Raw genomic sequence first — 15,985 nt, forward strand, 5'->3', positions numbered from 1 at the left:
CTTTCATGGGAGACGCCATGGCCAAACATTTGGTATTCAACCCCTCTCACCGCTCCAGCAGCATCCTGCAACGTGGACTTACTTGGATGTCTCACTCAAGACTCAAGACTCAAGACTGAGTACACGACTGGAACTTGAAGAATATGTACTCCTTCCTCCCTTCCCCTCTAATAATGCTGCCACTGTGAAATCTGCAGGGACCACCCCCCCCCCAGCTGAGCCTGAGCCCGAAGATCTCCCCGCTCCCACGGCTCAGACACTCCCGTCACCAGCCTCCACTACAACCCTTCCCCTGACTCCAACGCCTGCCTCTGGGCCCCCTTCCCAGAGAAGGAAGCCCTCCCGCCCTCGGCTGCAGAGGAGGTGCCCGGTCTGAACGTGGAGGAAGAGAGCCCCATTGCCCAGGCAGCTGAGCCAACGTCGGGCGGTGGGAGTGGCGGTGGAGTCGGCAAGAAGGAGCAGCTGTCCGTGAAGAAGCTCCGCGTGGTACTCTTCGCCCTGTGCTGCAACACCGAGCAGGCCGCAGAACACTTCCGAAACCCCCAGCGGTGAATCCGGTGCTGGCTGCGGCGCTTCCAGGCCTCCCAGGGTGAGAACCTCGAGGGCAAGTACCTGAGCTTGGAGGCAGAAGAGAAGCTGGCCGAGTGGGTGATGATCCAGCGGGAGCAGCAGCTGTCCGTCAACGAGGAGACCTTGTTCCAGAAGGCCACCAAAATAGGTCGGTCCCTGGAAGGGGGGGTTTAAGATCTCCTACGAGTGGGCTGTGCGCTTCATGCTGCGGCACCACCTCGCACCCCATGCCCAGTGCGCTGGGGCCCACACCCTCCCAAAGTGTGACCCCCGATGGGGGACCCCGACCCGCAGGGGTGTGAGAATGAGGATCACGAAGTAATTCGTGGGTCACGAGCGGGATCCGACCTGAAATGGAGGAAAGAGGCTGAGAAAGAAACAAGCTCAAGTCAAACGGGCTGATCAAGAGCTGAGGTTTATTGGAAGGGGGCTAGTTTTTATAGTTAAGCAAAATACGGAAGTAACAGTCAGTACTTTTCCATGGTGTCTATAGAAAAGTAAGGGGGTCGTACAGGACGGACTTTCCAGTTTTACAGCATACCCTTAGATCATACAGACATTCTTTCACAATGGTAGCTTAACAGGATGTGATCTATATCTTATCAACTCAGAAGGTTTATTGGAGCATCTTGTGGCTATTGCTAACTGAACTATGTGGCTGTTCTTTCCTTTAGGCCCATGGGGGAAATGCCACAGTAAAGCCTGTCAGGTGCGCAGGCCTTTGGTTTCTCAGGCATCAGAGACTCCATTTTGCTCTCTAAGTCTTATGGCTTCCAACACCAAAGGACATGGCCGACAACGAGGGACTCTTCATTGAGTTTGTCCAGCGGCAGATTCACAACCAGGACTTAGCCCTGCCCATGATCGTGGCTAGTCGATGACTATCGTGGCCGTTGACGAGATCTCCTTGTTCCTGGACACGGAAGTGCTGAGCAGCGATAACCGTAAAGAGAATCCCCTACAAACAGTTGGCACAGGGGAGCCCTGGTGTGATGTGGTGCTGGCCATTCTGGCAGATGGCACCGTGCTGCCCATGCTGGTTCTCTGCCGCGGACAAATGGAGAGGCCCACCGACATGCCGGAGTCCATCTTGCTGGAGACCAAGGAGAGTGGCTACAGCGACGAAGAGATAATGGAGCCGTGGTCCAGCCGAGTGTGGCAGAAGCACACAGCATGCAGGCAGAGCAAAGGCATGCTCGTGATGGACTGTCACCGTGCCCACATGTTGGAGGAGGTGTTGGCCCTCCTCAGCGCCTCAAGCACTTTGCCTGCGGTGATGCCGGCAGGCTGTAGCTCCAAGATCCAGCCCCTGGACGTCTGTATCAAACGTACTGTCAAGAACTTTCTGCACAAAAAGTGGAAAGAACAGGCTCAGGCCATGGCAGACACGACCTGCGATGCGGCCTCCTGCTGCAGCTAGTGCTGACCTGGCTGGCCGAGGTCCTATACGTCATCCGGGACTGTCCGGGGCTGGTCCAGTGGTCTTTCCTCGTGGACAGCGTGCTGCCCGGTCCCGACGGCAACGTCAACTCGCCTTCCAGAAATGCTGACATGCAGGAGGAGCTCATTTCCTCCCTGGAAGAGCAACTGAAGCTCAGCGGGGAACAGTCCGAGGAAGCCTCCGCGTCCACTCCTCACCGCAGGTCTTCTCCCGAAGAGACGCTCGAGCCCGAGAGCCTGCACCAGCTCTTCAAGGGGGGAAGCAAGGCCGAGTCATTCTATGGCTTCAACGAGGCCGACCTGGCGCTGATGGAGATTTGAGCATCCCAGCTCGGAAGGGGTCGGAATGGGGGTGGGGAAGTACAAGAGGAGGGTGGGTAGAGGGTGCTAGGGTAAGGGAAGGGGGTCGCCAGGTGGGGTTATTTGGTTTCTACTTTTTACTTTTATGCCACCCTTCCACCCTGTGGATGGGGGTGGTTATTAGGAAAACCAGTCTCCAGTCTCGATTGCATCTGAGCCCAAGAGCCCTGTTGGTCCTTCACTTCTGCGAAAAGCAGGTTTTTGTGACTTTTTTAAATCGTTGTGTTTGGTATTTTTCTGATAAAATCCAAAAAAAGAAAAAATTATTTGTGGGCAGACGTTAGGTTTTTTCCCTTTATTTACCTCACTTGTATCATAGTGCATCTGGGTTGTTTGTTTGACTGTGTGGCCAATGTCTTTGGCATGATACTATTTCAATCATTGTCAGTGTGAGAACATTTCTGAAGACGGGAAAGACAACATTATGTCGCTCACAAACTGGTTTATTATATATATGGATCAAAAGAAATTTTTTTCATTGTGGTATTAAGTCTTTTATATAAAAATAAAAATGGAAAAAAGAATTCCCACAAACTCCTCCTCCTTTCTTTCCCTCCCTCTCCAGAGAAGATATCAAGGGAATCCAGATAGGAAAGGAAGAAGTAAAGCTCTCACTGTTTGCAGATGACATGATACTCTACTTAGAAAACCCTAAAGACTCTACTGAAAAGCTTCTAGAAATAATAGATTCATATAGCAAAGTGGCAGGCTACAAAATTAACACACAAAAATCAATGGCCTTTTTATACACTAATAATGATAGGGAAGAAATGGACATTAAGAGAACAATCCCATTCACATTAGTGCCACAAAAACTCAAATATCTTGGAGTCAGCCTGACTAAAGATGTGAAGGATCTATACAAAGAAAACTATAAAACATTGCTCCAAGAAATAAGAGAGGACACGCAGAAATGGAAACACATACCCTGCTCATGGATTGGCAGGATCAACATCATTAAAATGGCAATACTTCCAAAAGCATTGTACAGATTTAACGCAATTCCTCTAAAGATACCCATGACATTCTTCAAGGAAGTGGATCAAACACTTCTGAAATTCATTTGGAACAATAAACAACCTTGAATAGCTAAAGCACTCCTTGGGAAAAGGAATATGGGAGGTATTATTTTCCCCAATTTTAAGCTGTATTACAAAGCAATAGTTATAAAAACAGTATGGTATTGGAATAAAGACAGACCCTCAGATCAGTTGAATAGGCTTGAGTACTCAGATAATGTTCCTCAGACATATAACCACCTAGTTTTTGATAAAGGAGCAAGAAATCCTAAATGGAGCAAGAAAAGCCTATTCAACAAGTGGTGTTGGCACAACTGGTTAGCCACTTGCAAAAAAGCAAACTCAGACCCCCAGCTAACACCATGTACAAAGGTAAAATTCAAATGGATTAAAGACCTTGATATCAGATCTGAAACTATAAGGTATATAGAACAACATGTAGGTGAAACACTCCAGGACATTGAGACTAAAGGCATCTTTAAGGAGGAGACAGCACTCTCCAAACAAGTGGAAGCAGAGATAAACAGATGGGACTATATTAAGCTGAGAAGCTTCTGCATCTCAAAGGAGATAGTGCCCAGAATACAAAGGCCACCCACTGAGTGGGAGAAATTATTCACCCAATACTCATCAGATAAAGGACTAATATCCAAAATTTACAAGGTACTGACAGAACTATACAAGAAAAGAGCTGTTTGCTCTTAATTATTTAGTGATTCAACTTTCATGGTGACTTTTTGCTTTGCTAAACACTTTTATTATAAGCATTATTATTATAAATATTTTCTCCTGTTTATATGTTGAGCAAATAAATCTTCGTTTTAAAATAATGTGCACACCTAGAAAACATGCAAGTATTTTGATGAAACATTTTAAAATAAAAAGAAAATACAATCCCTTGAGTACTAATATTTGGGGCTTATACCTTGGCTATCTCTATTTGGAGAATATAGAGATTTATTTTAAAATTTTGTCAGGTAAAGAAATTTATCAGGGGGCAGAGCTATAGCACAGTGGTTGGACATTTGCTTACACTCAGCCCACCGGGGATGGATCCAGGTTTGATTTCTGGCATCCCATATGGTCCACTAAATCTGCCAGCAATGATTTCTGAGCGCTGCAGAGTGTGGCCCAAAAAAGAAATGCCCCCCCAAAAAAGAGTAAGAGGGGGGCAGAGCAGTAGAGCAAGCGGTAAGGCGTCTGCCTTGCCCGCAAAAGAGAAATTGATTTATCAATGTAAAATTTTCTACAAGGACAAGTCAAATTCTGTATTTTTTACTGATAAATCTTATTAAATATTTATGATAAATAATAACTCTCAGATGCAAGTTCTTTCAGAAAATAGAAGAGTAAAATATATTTTCCAGGGAACTGTTTTGAGGCCAGTATTATCTGAAGACCAAAGCCAAGCAAATCAAGTTTGAAAAGAAAAATATCTAAAGATGGAGCACAGCAAATCTTATTTTTAACATTTTAACCTGCCTGCAGCTGTCTGAAGAACTGGCCTCTTCTACCTCCCTTAAATCTTAAGGAACAAGAAGTATCAGGTACTGCTCAGCAAAATTGAAGCAAGAATGGGCCACACATACCCAGACAGCTTTGAGTTCAAATGTATAACAAACTATTCAAGACCCAGTAGAGAAACCTTTTTTGATATTAGACTTTCAAAAATAACCATACACACAGGAAATAACAATAGCCACATATAGGTCAGGTATAATGCATTTCAAAAAAAGACTTTTTAAAAGAAAGATCTTAAGATTTCTCCTTGGGTTTATCCCAAAGTTGAGATAATCCGAGGTTCAGTTAATTAGTAAAGAACTTCTCCAGCACAAGATTAGTCTACAAAAGCTTTTTTTTTTAATACCTCATTTTAAGCAACAATAGCAAGTCACAGGCATATAAAGAAATGTGAAAATATGGCCATTCTGTGAAGAAAATAAAGTGGTAGAATAAAGTATCATAAAATCACAGGTATCACATTTAGTAGATAAGACCTTTGAAACAACTGAGTTAAATGTAAAGAGCCAAAACACAGACAAAAACTAAAGATATTAGGAAACATCATTTGAACAGAATAAAAATATCCACAAATATTTTTACACATTATAATATAACCAAATTGACTAAAGCTGAGAAAAATAAAAATTGGATTAAAAAACACTATAGAGGCGTATAAAAGCCATACATAACATACAGCCACCTAACTAAAACATCATTTTGTTGCTTTTGGGGCCACACCAAAGGGTGCTCAAAGCTTACTCCTTTTTTTTTTTTAACCTCACTTGATGATGCTCAGGGGTTACTCCTGGCTATGAGCTCAGAAATTGCTCCTGGGTTGGGGGACCATATGAGACGCTGGGGTCAGCACATGCAAGGCAAACACCTTACCACTGCATCAAGGCTTACTCTTGATTCTACTACACTCAGAAATTATCCTGGCGGTGCTTAAGAGATGCTAGAGAGCGAATCTGGGCCAGAACATGCAAGGCTAGCACCTTACCCAATGTACTATAGCTCCAGCCCCACACGAAACATTCTAAGCCGAAACTAAATACTAGGTCATAAAACAAGATATTAATAAATGCAGAAAACTGGAATCATACAAAAACTATTTTCCAAACCCAGAAAATATAACTCAAAATCAATTATAGAAGGAACACTGGGAAGATCACAAATATGTGGAAAGTAAATTATATATCCTTACATGATTAATGATTAAGAAATCAAAAAGAATATTTGAGAATATCTTACATATAAATAAAAATACAATACACAAAAACTTATGGTTCAGTAAGGACAGTGCTAGAGGTTTACCTACAAATAGAAACATATTACAAAATGAACAAAGATCTCCCATATATAACCTAACTTTTTATACCTTAAATAGCTAAAAGAACAAACTGAAACCATAGGAGGAAGAAGGGAGTAATAAAGAGTAGAGTAGAAAATAAAATTTAAAAGCAGAAAAAGCAGAAAACAGAAATCCAGGAATATGACTCATCTGTAAAAAAAAAAAAACTGTTGAAGGAAGAAAGGAAGGAAGGAAGGAAGGAAGGAAGGAAGGAAGGAAGGAAGGAAGGAAGGAAGGAAGGAAGGAAGGAAGGAAGGAAGGAAGGAAGGAAGGAAGGAAGGAAGGAAAGGAGGAAGGGAGGGAGGGGAAGGGAGGGAGGGAGGAAGGAAGAAAGGAAAGAAGGAAAAGAGAAAGGGAAGGAAGGAAGAGAGGAAGGAATAAAAGGAGGAAGGGAAGAAGAAAGAAAGGAAGGAAGGAGGAAAGTGAAAGAATTGAAAAACAATTTAAGGGACCCGGAGAGATAGCACAGTGGTGTTTGCCTTGCAAGCAGCCGATCCAGGACCAAAGGTGGTTGGTTCGAATCCTGGCGTCCCATATGGTTCCCCGTGCCTGCCAGGAGCTATTTCTGAGCAGACAGCCAGGAGTAACCCCTGAGCACCGCCAGGTGTGGCCCAAAAACCAAAAAAAAAAAAAAGAAAAAAAAAAGCAATTTAAAAAATTAACTAAACATTCAAATGACACAATCAGAAAATGAAAAGAATACCCAAAGAATGAAGAAAAACTGGCAGGTCATATATCTGACAAAAGATTAATACCCAGAACATAGAAAGAACTTTCAAACCTTAGCAACAGAGAAACTTATTCAATGATGGCAAAGGACTTGAAAAACATCAATCTCCAAAGAAAATATATACATTCCTAATAAGCACATGAAAATAACTCAACATCACTAATCATTAGACAAATGTATATGAAAATCATGAGAGGGCTGGAGAGACAGTAGAGTGGGTAGGCACTTGTGTTGTGTGCGACAATCTTGTGTTTGGTCCCCAGCACATCATATGGCCCCAAGTCATGTAAGGAATGATCACTGAGCAATTAGGAGTAAGCCCTGACTGAACACTTCTGGTATGATCCAAAAACAAAAACAAAAAATCCCACAATGAGATACTATTTCAAATGTATTAGGATGACTATTTGAAAAGACAAAACAAACTTTACCCAGAATGTGGAGAAATTAGAACCCTGGGTATTCATGTAAGAAAATCAAATATGACAAAGCTGGTGTCACAGCTTGGTAAAAAAAAAAATCAAGTATTGAATTATCAAATTTTGGGGTAGTCCTATTTTTGAATGGAAGATGAAAGAACTACATTGCAGGGGCAGGGAAGATAGTTTAGGTAGCAGGATACAGAACTAATATACACAAGGCCCTGAATTTCATTCCTAGCACTCCGAGGCCTTGAGCATTGCCAGATATCCTTGGAGGCCCCCCAAAACTGCAGTAAACTAAATTGGAAATTGAGACTGCCACTTGGCAATTATAGGATCTTTGTGTTATTTAAGCATCCTGTAAAGAAAGGACTTCTGAGGCTGGAGAGATAGCATGGAAGTAGGGCATTTGCCTTGCATGCAGAATGACGATGGTTCAAATCCCGGCATCCTTGAGCCTGCCAGGAGAGATTTTTGATCGTAGAGCCAGGAGTAACCCCTGAGCACTGCTCAGTGTGACCCAACCCCTCCCCCCTAAAAAAAGAAATAGAGTCATTAACAATGCATGTAGTTTAGCAATGAAAGTTAGGAATCATGGATGTAGCTCAGTGGTAAAGTACTTGCTTTATATGTGTAAGGCCTTGGGTTCAACACACACACACACACACACACAGAGTAATTAAACTTAGTTTAGGTCATGGTCAAGAATTCAAATCAATGAGCTGAGATGCTGGCTGAAATAGGATATATTTTAAAAAGCAATGGGAGATATAGGAGTTACTAATAGTAGTTAAATTGTCAGTTACAACTATAAGGATTATAATAGCTATAAACATTTTTCTTTTCATTTTGATGTGTGTGTGTGTGTGTGTGTGTGTGTGTGTGTGTGTGTGTGTGTGTGTGTGTGTGAGACCCAATTCTTTTCTTTTGCAGAAATTTGGATTTGGGCCACACCTGGAAGTGCTCAGGGCTTAATCTCTGTACTTAAGGATCACTCCTGGTGGTGATCAGTGAAACATATGTACTTCTGGGGATCAAATAGGGGATGGAGGGCCAGCCACTATAAGGCATGTGTTTTGACACCTTAACTTCCTCCCCAGCCCCTCCAATTGTTTTCTTCTCCACCGTTATATTTACTGGTGGATAATAGCACATGTATTAGTATTTAAGTTACAGGGCATCAAAGGGATAATTTGACTTTTTAAGGGGAACAAATATCACTCAAAGACTATTTTCTTGGAGGAAGGGAAGGGTCTGTTTTGAGTTATGTGACAGATAGTTGCATCACATGGTTTTCCTATGGTCTCTACTTAGATAATTAAATATTATAAAAAAATAAGGTGTATATAAGGCAGGTTGACAAGAATTGAATTGGTACGGTTCTGCACTGTCAATTTTTCTAAGTTGAGCAATATTTCCTAGACATATCTTCCCATTATGGTTTTCAGTTTGATAGATCACAATTGAAAAATGCAAAAGACTTAGGAAGTAGAAGTAAATTAAGTACCAGCTATTATGCTGGGAATTCAAGCATGGTCCCAGACATGGCTGTAGCTTTGCAGATGATCACTGATATTTTGTTGACTTACCCCCCTAGCAACAGGTTATCTTCCTCGTCCTCTTTACTTCCTGAAAACATACTGTAGCATCCCTGCTTAAGGATTCTGGCATGTATCACTGGGTTAAATGCAATGAAAGAATTCCATGGGTTCCAGGCTTTCCTCTTTACTAGACATGAATTTCTTTGCCTGCTTACTGTGTTCCTACCAAAACACCACCTGTCTTTCCACTCAGAATTAAACAGAAGAAGCTTCTGAAGCCTCATCCCCCACCCTTTCTCCCTAGGTAACTTGACCTTACCTGCAAGACTCCGCCCATTCCTGGGAGGGGTCTTGGAAAAGGTAGATAAAGCCTTTGACCCAGGGGATTCAGGCTTTTTTTGGGTCTCTGTGCTTTTGGTCTTTGACCAGCATGGAGGTGAAAGGGAAGATGGCTGAAAGGAGTTAAGATGCTGGGCTAGTGAAGAATGGCTGTGCTTGAAAGGTTATGAGAGAGGCCACACACATGTGGTGAATAGGGCATGAATAAAGTTGATGCTTCTTGATGCCTGTCTCTGGATGAGTCTGATTCTGCTGATCACCTAAACCTGGGACCCGCCAGGCTGTATGGGGGTTGCGGAGCCACGTGGCCTGGGATGGCAGAGAAGAATCTCTCCATTCTTCACCATCCACCACCAGACAGGCATCAGGAAGCATCAACTTTATTCATACCCTATCCACCACATGTGTGGTCTCTATCATAACCTTTCAAGCACAGCCATTCTTCGCTAGCCCTGCATCTTAACTCCTTTCAGCCATCTTCCCTTTCACCTCCATGCTGGCCCAAGACCAGAAGCGAGAGAACCCAGAGCCAGAGAGCCAAAAGCCCTAATACCCTCTGGTCCATACCTTATCTACCTTTTCCAAGCCTCCTCCCAGGAATGGGCGGGGTCTTGCAGGTAAGGTCAAGTTACCTAGGGAGAAAGGGTGGGGGATGAGGCTTCAGCTTCTATTTGTCAAAGTTTTCTTCCAATTTTAATCCAACTTTTCTTCTGACCTGCCTGCCCTACTGCATGTGACACTAAGTCTGGTACTAGATACTGAGATGCAAATATCTTTAAACTAGTTGCCTATCGTGGTCTTTATTTAGTAACTTTACCAACATCCAACAACTGTCCCTCCGAAATCTTCTCAACTTCTCTCAATCAAGTGAAAACTATATAATTTCTATAAAAATTCTTGACTTGGCATCACTATAGCAATGTTACTACTTTCAACCAATCCTAGTATAGAGGTATTCCCCCCATAATTTTGCTGATAACTTATATTTTCTTTTATATAACTTAGAAATAGCTTTAAAATGCTTACTAGGTTGTTTCAAATGAATTTATATTTTAGTAGATGTTATCTTTTGATCCTAAGTGGGCATTTAAAAATTATTCATGACTATTTGAATTTATAAATTGCCTATTTATAAATTTCCCATATCAAAGTTTCCACTCGAAGCTGGAGAAATAGTATGAACTATTTTGCCTTGCCTGCAGCTGATTCAGGTTCCATCCCTGCCACTCCATATAGTTCCCCAATCCTGCCAGGAATGACCCCTTAGTACAGAAACAGGAATAATTCATGAACATAGGTATAAATGATCCCAAATCAAACAAACATAAATTCTCCTCTCAAAGAACCTAGCAAGATTTTGTTTGCTTGCTTGTTCTTAGGAAGTTACATTGTTTCTATATATGAGAATTTCCATTTAAACTTTCCCATTAAGCTTAAAGTTTGTTTCCTCTGATGATTAATATTGGGTTAACATGGTAGGCTTTCATGTTCGTTAGTTTGGCCACTAGTCTAGAAGTTAAGTGTCAAGGTATCTGTGGGATGATTAACATGTATTTAGCCTAAGTAAAGCTGACTACCTCCAATAAAATGCATAAACCTCATCCAATCAGAAGAAAGCCTTTGGAGAAAGTATGTTTCCTGAGAAAGAACTAATCCTACCTTAAGACAGCAACATATAAACCTTGTCCCATATTTTAGTCAGCTGGCCTGCCCTGCCAACTTCAGAAGTAAGACTGTAACATCATCTTTATCAGAATTTTCAGACTGCTCTACAGATTTTTGGCTTACCAGCTCTACAATCAAGTGAGCCAATCCTTTAAAATATTATTCTTCCTCCACCTCTTGGTTGCTATAATCTAGGTAGTCCTAACATACTCCCCAATATAGAGAACATGGAAAGCAGGTAAAATTCTGGACTTGAGATATCACATGGTGTATTTGAAAGCATGATTCTGAAACCACAGACCAGACTGGTGGAATAACAGACATGAGTCTGCTTCTCAAAGTAGAACAGAGACCAAAGTTTTACTTATATACTGTGTAAGGTTGTTAAACATTGTACATATGCCATGGATCATAGCAGGTGCATAGTGAATGTTCTTCTCTAAAGATAAGGTAGCTTGCTACTTAGTGCCGAGATTTAATATTTAATAAAATTAAGTTTCTTAGGTGGTCTTAAATCCGAGGCAGTTATTTTACGAAGTGCTTGAAATCACACCAATACCACCTATGGTGTGGCTAGATTTATGCAGAATGGAATTATTAGGCCTATCACTTACCCATGTATAATCTTGGGCAAGTTGAAAATTTCCTTGAATCCAGCTTTAATAAGATATTATCACGTTATGGGTTGGTTTTTTTTTTTTGGTCAGAAATTGATGTTCAAGTTTACAGCAGTTTCAAATACTGGTCTGGATAGGTTACTGCACTACAAGGGAGTTTACCATATAGTGAAGACAAAAACCATGGAACCACAAAGGTTTTCCTTCTTTTAAATTGTAGAAAGCAATCTGGCAGAATGGAGGAAAGAAAAATTGTTGGTTGGGTGGGGGGAGCGTCTGTCTCCCCAGCAATGTTAGAGGTCAGATGGTTCCGAGTATCAAATGCAAGGCCCTGTGCAGGCCAGGTTTGGTCATCCTTTGAACTATCTCCCAGCCCTACATTGCAGATTTTGGTCACATGGGATGTGTCTAGGAATCATTTCTGAGGTTTTGGGGATCAAACTGGGAGTTAAACCATGCCTCTTATTATTTCTCCAGCCTGGAGGCGGAAAATTTTAAGATCTATTTAACTAAAAACTGTTATAAAAGAAACAGATGCCATGGGAAGAGTCCTAGTTCCTGTGCATTTCACATCTTATCTCACCACCAAAGGTCATAGAGTAATTCACTGTCCATGGCTAACTGCTGTCAGTGGCTACTAATCTGAGTCAAAAGATAGAAGAAGGATGGCTGCCCAGACCAGAGCCAAACCAAGTTTGGCTAACAGGAACTAGCTTGTTCATGTTGTAATCCCAGAGCCTGGACTGCATTTGAAAAAATGGGTTGCAGTTAAAAATGCTTTGACAGTTCAGGGCAGCATTTTTCAACCACTGTGCCCACTGTGAGATATTGTCTGGTGTGCCTTGGGAAATATGCCAATTTCATCTGTAACATGCGGCTTCGGCTCACAAATACACCAATCATTAGATTATTTCATAATAAACTCATCAAATAATTTCTTGGTGTTGATTTGATTCCTAGTCAAGAGAATTACTTTATATATATAGTCAATATAGGCACAGTTAAATTTTTAATATATATATTTTTTTATTTTGACCAAAGTGGATTACAAATCTTTCACAGTAATATTTTAGGTACATAGTGACATTGAATCAGGGACATAGAGTTAATTTTTTTTAACATTTTCTAAGGGTGGTGTACCTTGTGATTTCTTTTGCATGAAAAAAAGTGTGCCTTTGCACAAAAAGGCTGAAAAACACTGATTTAAGGGTAGAGAGGGAAAAATAAAACTAAGCAAATCAACCAGCCCATTAAAAACCCAGTTTTTATTTTGTACAAAACAGGTCCAAAGCGCTTTTCTTTTCTTCCTCCTAACAATGAAAAGCCAAGAAACAAAAAGAAGCTTTAGATGAGAAAGGTTTGCATGCAGTCCTTTGTTTTTTCTCTCCTTCTTAAATCCGTAATTTATTTTTCTCCACTTACAGCATCTCCTTGCCACACCCCCAAATTATCTCCATAGCCTCTTCACTCCCCCAAGCCCCAAAATTATCCTCTGTGGACCCCGAAGAGTGTTTAGAGCTACACCAGCCTTGGAAGGGCCCAATCCCCGCCCCCTGAGGAGGGGGACCTTGCCAGTGACGTCACGGTGATGACGACACCCGCGCGGCCCGCTGACGTCACAGCCGCGGCGGTGGCGGCGAGTGAGCGAGCGAGCGGAGCCCCGAAGAAGAATGGGAATTCCTGTCAGCAAAAAGACGGGCGAGGACCCCGCGACCGGAAGCGGACGCTTTGCCAGGGCCCGAAGCCTTGGCGTTGGAGGGGGCCGGAAGTCGGGAAGGCCCGGGGGCGCGGAGAGGCTAGGCTAGAGGAGTCGACTCGGAGCTGGTGGTCTCCTCCTGCGCATGCTCCGCGGCTCGGGAAGCGGAGAGCGCGCGGTGGGTGAGGGCATGAGGCGGCGCGGCGCAATGACGTCACGCGACGGCACCGCGCGCGGTCGGCGCAGGCGCAGCAGCCTCGGTGTGTGAGGCACGCCGGACGCGCGCGGGTCGCTGAGAGAAGCAGCCAGTCTCGCGGAGGGGAGGGGAGGGGCGGGGCGGGACGGGGCGGGGCGGGAGGAGGGAAGCAGGGGAGAGGCGGGGAGGGGCCGCACGGCGGCGGCGGCGGCGGCGGCGGCGGCGGCGGCTGCTGCAGCGGCTGCTCGCTCGCTGCTCGCTGCGCTCCAGCCCGGCGCTTCCCTCAGCCTCGTCTTTTTTTTTTTTACCTCACGCGGCTGCTCTCGCCTGGGAGGCGCTAACTTTTAGGCTTCCAGGCCGCCCTCGCTCTGCTGGCTCCGGGGATCGCTGCATCCACCGGCGGAGGTGGAGGGCGTTGAAGGGGGCTGCCTCGCTGTTAGCTGCTGCTGCTGCTGCTTGGAAGTGTCTGGTCGAGGAGGCCGCCTCTGCGTCTTTCTTTTCCCGCCTGCAGCCGCGGCCCCGGGAGCTGCAGCTGCGGTGTGGAGGGGCAGGCAGGCAGGCAGGCAGGCAGGCAGTCAATCTGCGTCTGGACTGGAGTCAGTCAATCTGTCTGTGGAGTCAGGCAGTCTGTCTGAGTGTGGAGCGAGGAGTCAATCAGGCAGGCAGGCAGTCCATCTGTCTGTCTGTCTTTGGAGTGTGGAGTCAGTCAGTCAGTCAGTCCGACTGTGGAGTGAGGAGTCAGGCAGGCAGGCTGTGGAGCCTTCAGTCAATCAGTCAGTCTGTCTGACTCGAGTGTGGAGTCAGTCAGGCTGTGAAGTCAGGCAGGTAGTCAGTCTGTCTGCCTGTGGACTGTGGAGTCAGTCTGTCAGTCAGTCTGTCAGTGGGGCAGGCAGTCAGTCAGTCTGTCTGACTGCAGTGTGGAGTCAGGTTGTGAAGTCAGGCAGGCAGGTAGTCAGTCAGTCAGTCTGTCTGTGGACTGTGGAGTCAGTCTGTCAGTCAGTCTGTCAGTGGGGCAGGCAGGCAGGCTGTCTGACTGCAGTGTGGAGTCAATCAGTCAGGTTGTGGACTCAGTCAGTCTGACTGGGAAGTGTGGAGTCAGTGGATCAGTCAGACAGTCAGGCTGTGGAGTCTAATCAGTCAGTCAGTCTGTCTGTCTGACTGCAGTGTAGAGTCAGTCAGGCTGCCTCTGGAGTGTGGAGTCTGTCTGTCTATCTGTCTGTCTGTGGAGTGTGGAGCCAGCCAGTCAGTCTGACAGTGGAGTGTGGAGTCAAGTCTGTCAGTCTGTCTGTCACTGGGTCAGTCCCTCAGGCGGCCGGCGTGAAGGCAGCGAACCGAAGGCTTCCTGCTCTCCTCGGGGTGGTCGGGCCCGCGCCCCCACCCCACCGCACCCCGCCTCTCGGCTCCCTTCGCGCGTCTCGGCCCCCTGTGCGCGCGGGGCCGGGGCCGGGGCCGTCTTCGATGGAAGTGTGCTGCCAGCTGCCGGTGCTGCCCCTGGACAGGCCGGTCCCCCAGCACGTCCTGAGTCGCCGCGGGGCCATCAGCTTCAGCTCCAGCTCGGCGCTCTTCGGCTGCCCCAACCCCCGGCAGCTCTCGCAGGTAAAGCCCGCTCGGGGTGCAGCCGTGGGTGGGGTGTGGGGCAGGGGCCGCCTCCCATCGCTGCCCTCGCAGCCCTGCGAAACACCCCCAGATCCAGCCGCGCTCGTTCATTGTTCAGGGGGGGGGGGTCCCCTCTCTGGGCTGGTCTTTGAAATCTCTCTGCGGGGCAATGCACCAATGGGTTCGTTCTTCAACTCCCCGAACCCCCGCTCTCTGATTCCCCCTCTTGGGGTCTTGGGGCACCCGCAGATCCGATCCTCCCGAGGGCCGCCCCTGCCGATGCTCAGCGGTTGGAGCGCCAGGCTGTGTTGTGTGTCTTCTTCCAACTCCTAGGCTCGCCTGCAACTTGGGCCTCTGTTACTTGTGGCCTCGGGCACACCTGTCTTCCCGCACCAGCACCCCAGCACACACCTGCGCCCTGCTGGCCCCCAACACCCCACTCGGCACCCACACACTGTAAAGACCTCTCCTGCCCGTTCTGGGCGGTACCGAGGCGCCTTTCGAACAATAGGCCGAGATGCCCCGGGCGTGCTGGCCGCTGCTCCTGCTGGGATGCACCCCAGATCCTAGCCCTGCAGCCCGACTCTCAGAAAGGCTTGCCTGCAGGTTCCTTTTCCACCCAGGCCATAGCCCAGGATCACTTTGGTTTGTTTGGGGTTGAATTTGATAAAGAACTCATAGGAGGAAAAAAAAAAAAAAACTGATGAGCACACCGCCTGGAAAGGTTTCATTTGGAATGGGCGAACGCAAGGACCAAGATCCTGGTTTTTTGCTGAAGGGTGATGATGCTTTGGGCCTTACCCTGTAGTTCTGATGTGAATGGATGGACAGATTTAAATAGGCAAAAAGAATTATGTTGACATCCGAGTTGGATTGCATGTCGGCTTCAGAATGTAACATTCTGAGGGAAAACCAAGCGTGCTGATCATTTTTCAAAATT

General features: G+C 45.5%; 1 protein-coding gene across 1 annotated transcript in view; it reads left to right on the top strand.

Annotated features, from left to right (window-relative positions):
- Positions 1 to 14,902: 14,902 nt before the first annotated feature.
- PDE7A (phosphodiesterase 7A) overlaps positions 14,903 to 15,985 on the top strand; it is a 105,402-nt gene continuing 104,319 nt past the window's right edge. The window contains exon 1 of the mRNA XM_049781822.1: positions 14,903 to 15,045. Coding sequence (XP_049637779.1) covers positions 14,908 to 15,045 — 138 coding nt within the window. The 5' untranslated portion in view covers positions 14,903 to 14,907. The remainder of the gene's footprint in view (positions 15,046 to 15,985) is intronic.

The sequence above is a fragment of the Suncus etruscus genome, chromosome 10 (assembly GCF_024139225.1).
Source record: "Suncus etruscus isolate mSunEtr1 chromosome 10, mSunEtr1.pri.cur, whole genome shotgun sequence".
In the NCBI taxonomy this organism is placed as follows: Eukaryota; Metazoa; Chordata; class Mammalia; order Eulipotyphla; family Soricidae; genus Suncus; species Suncus etruscus.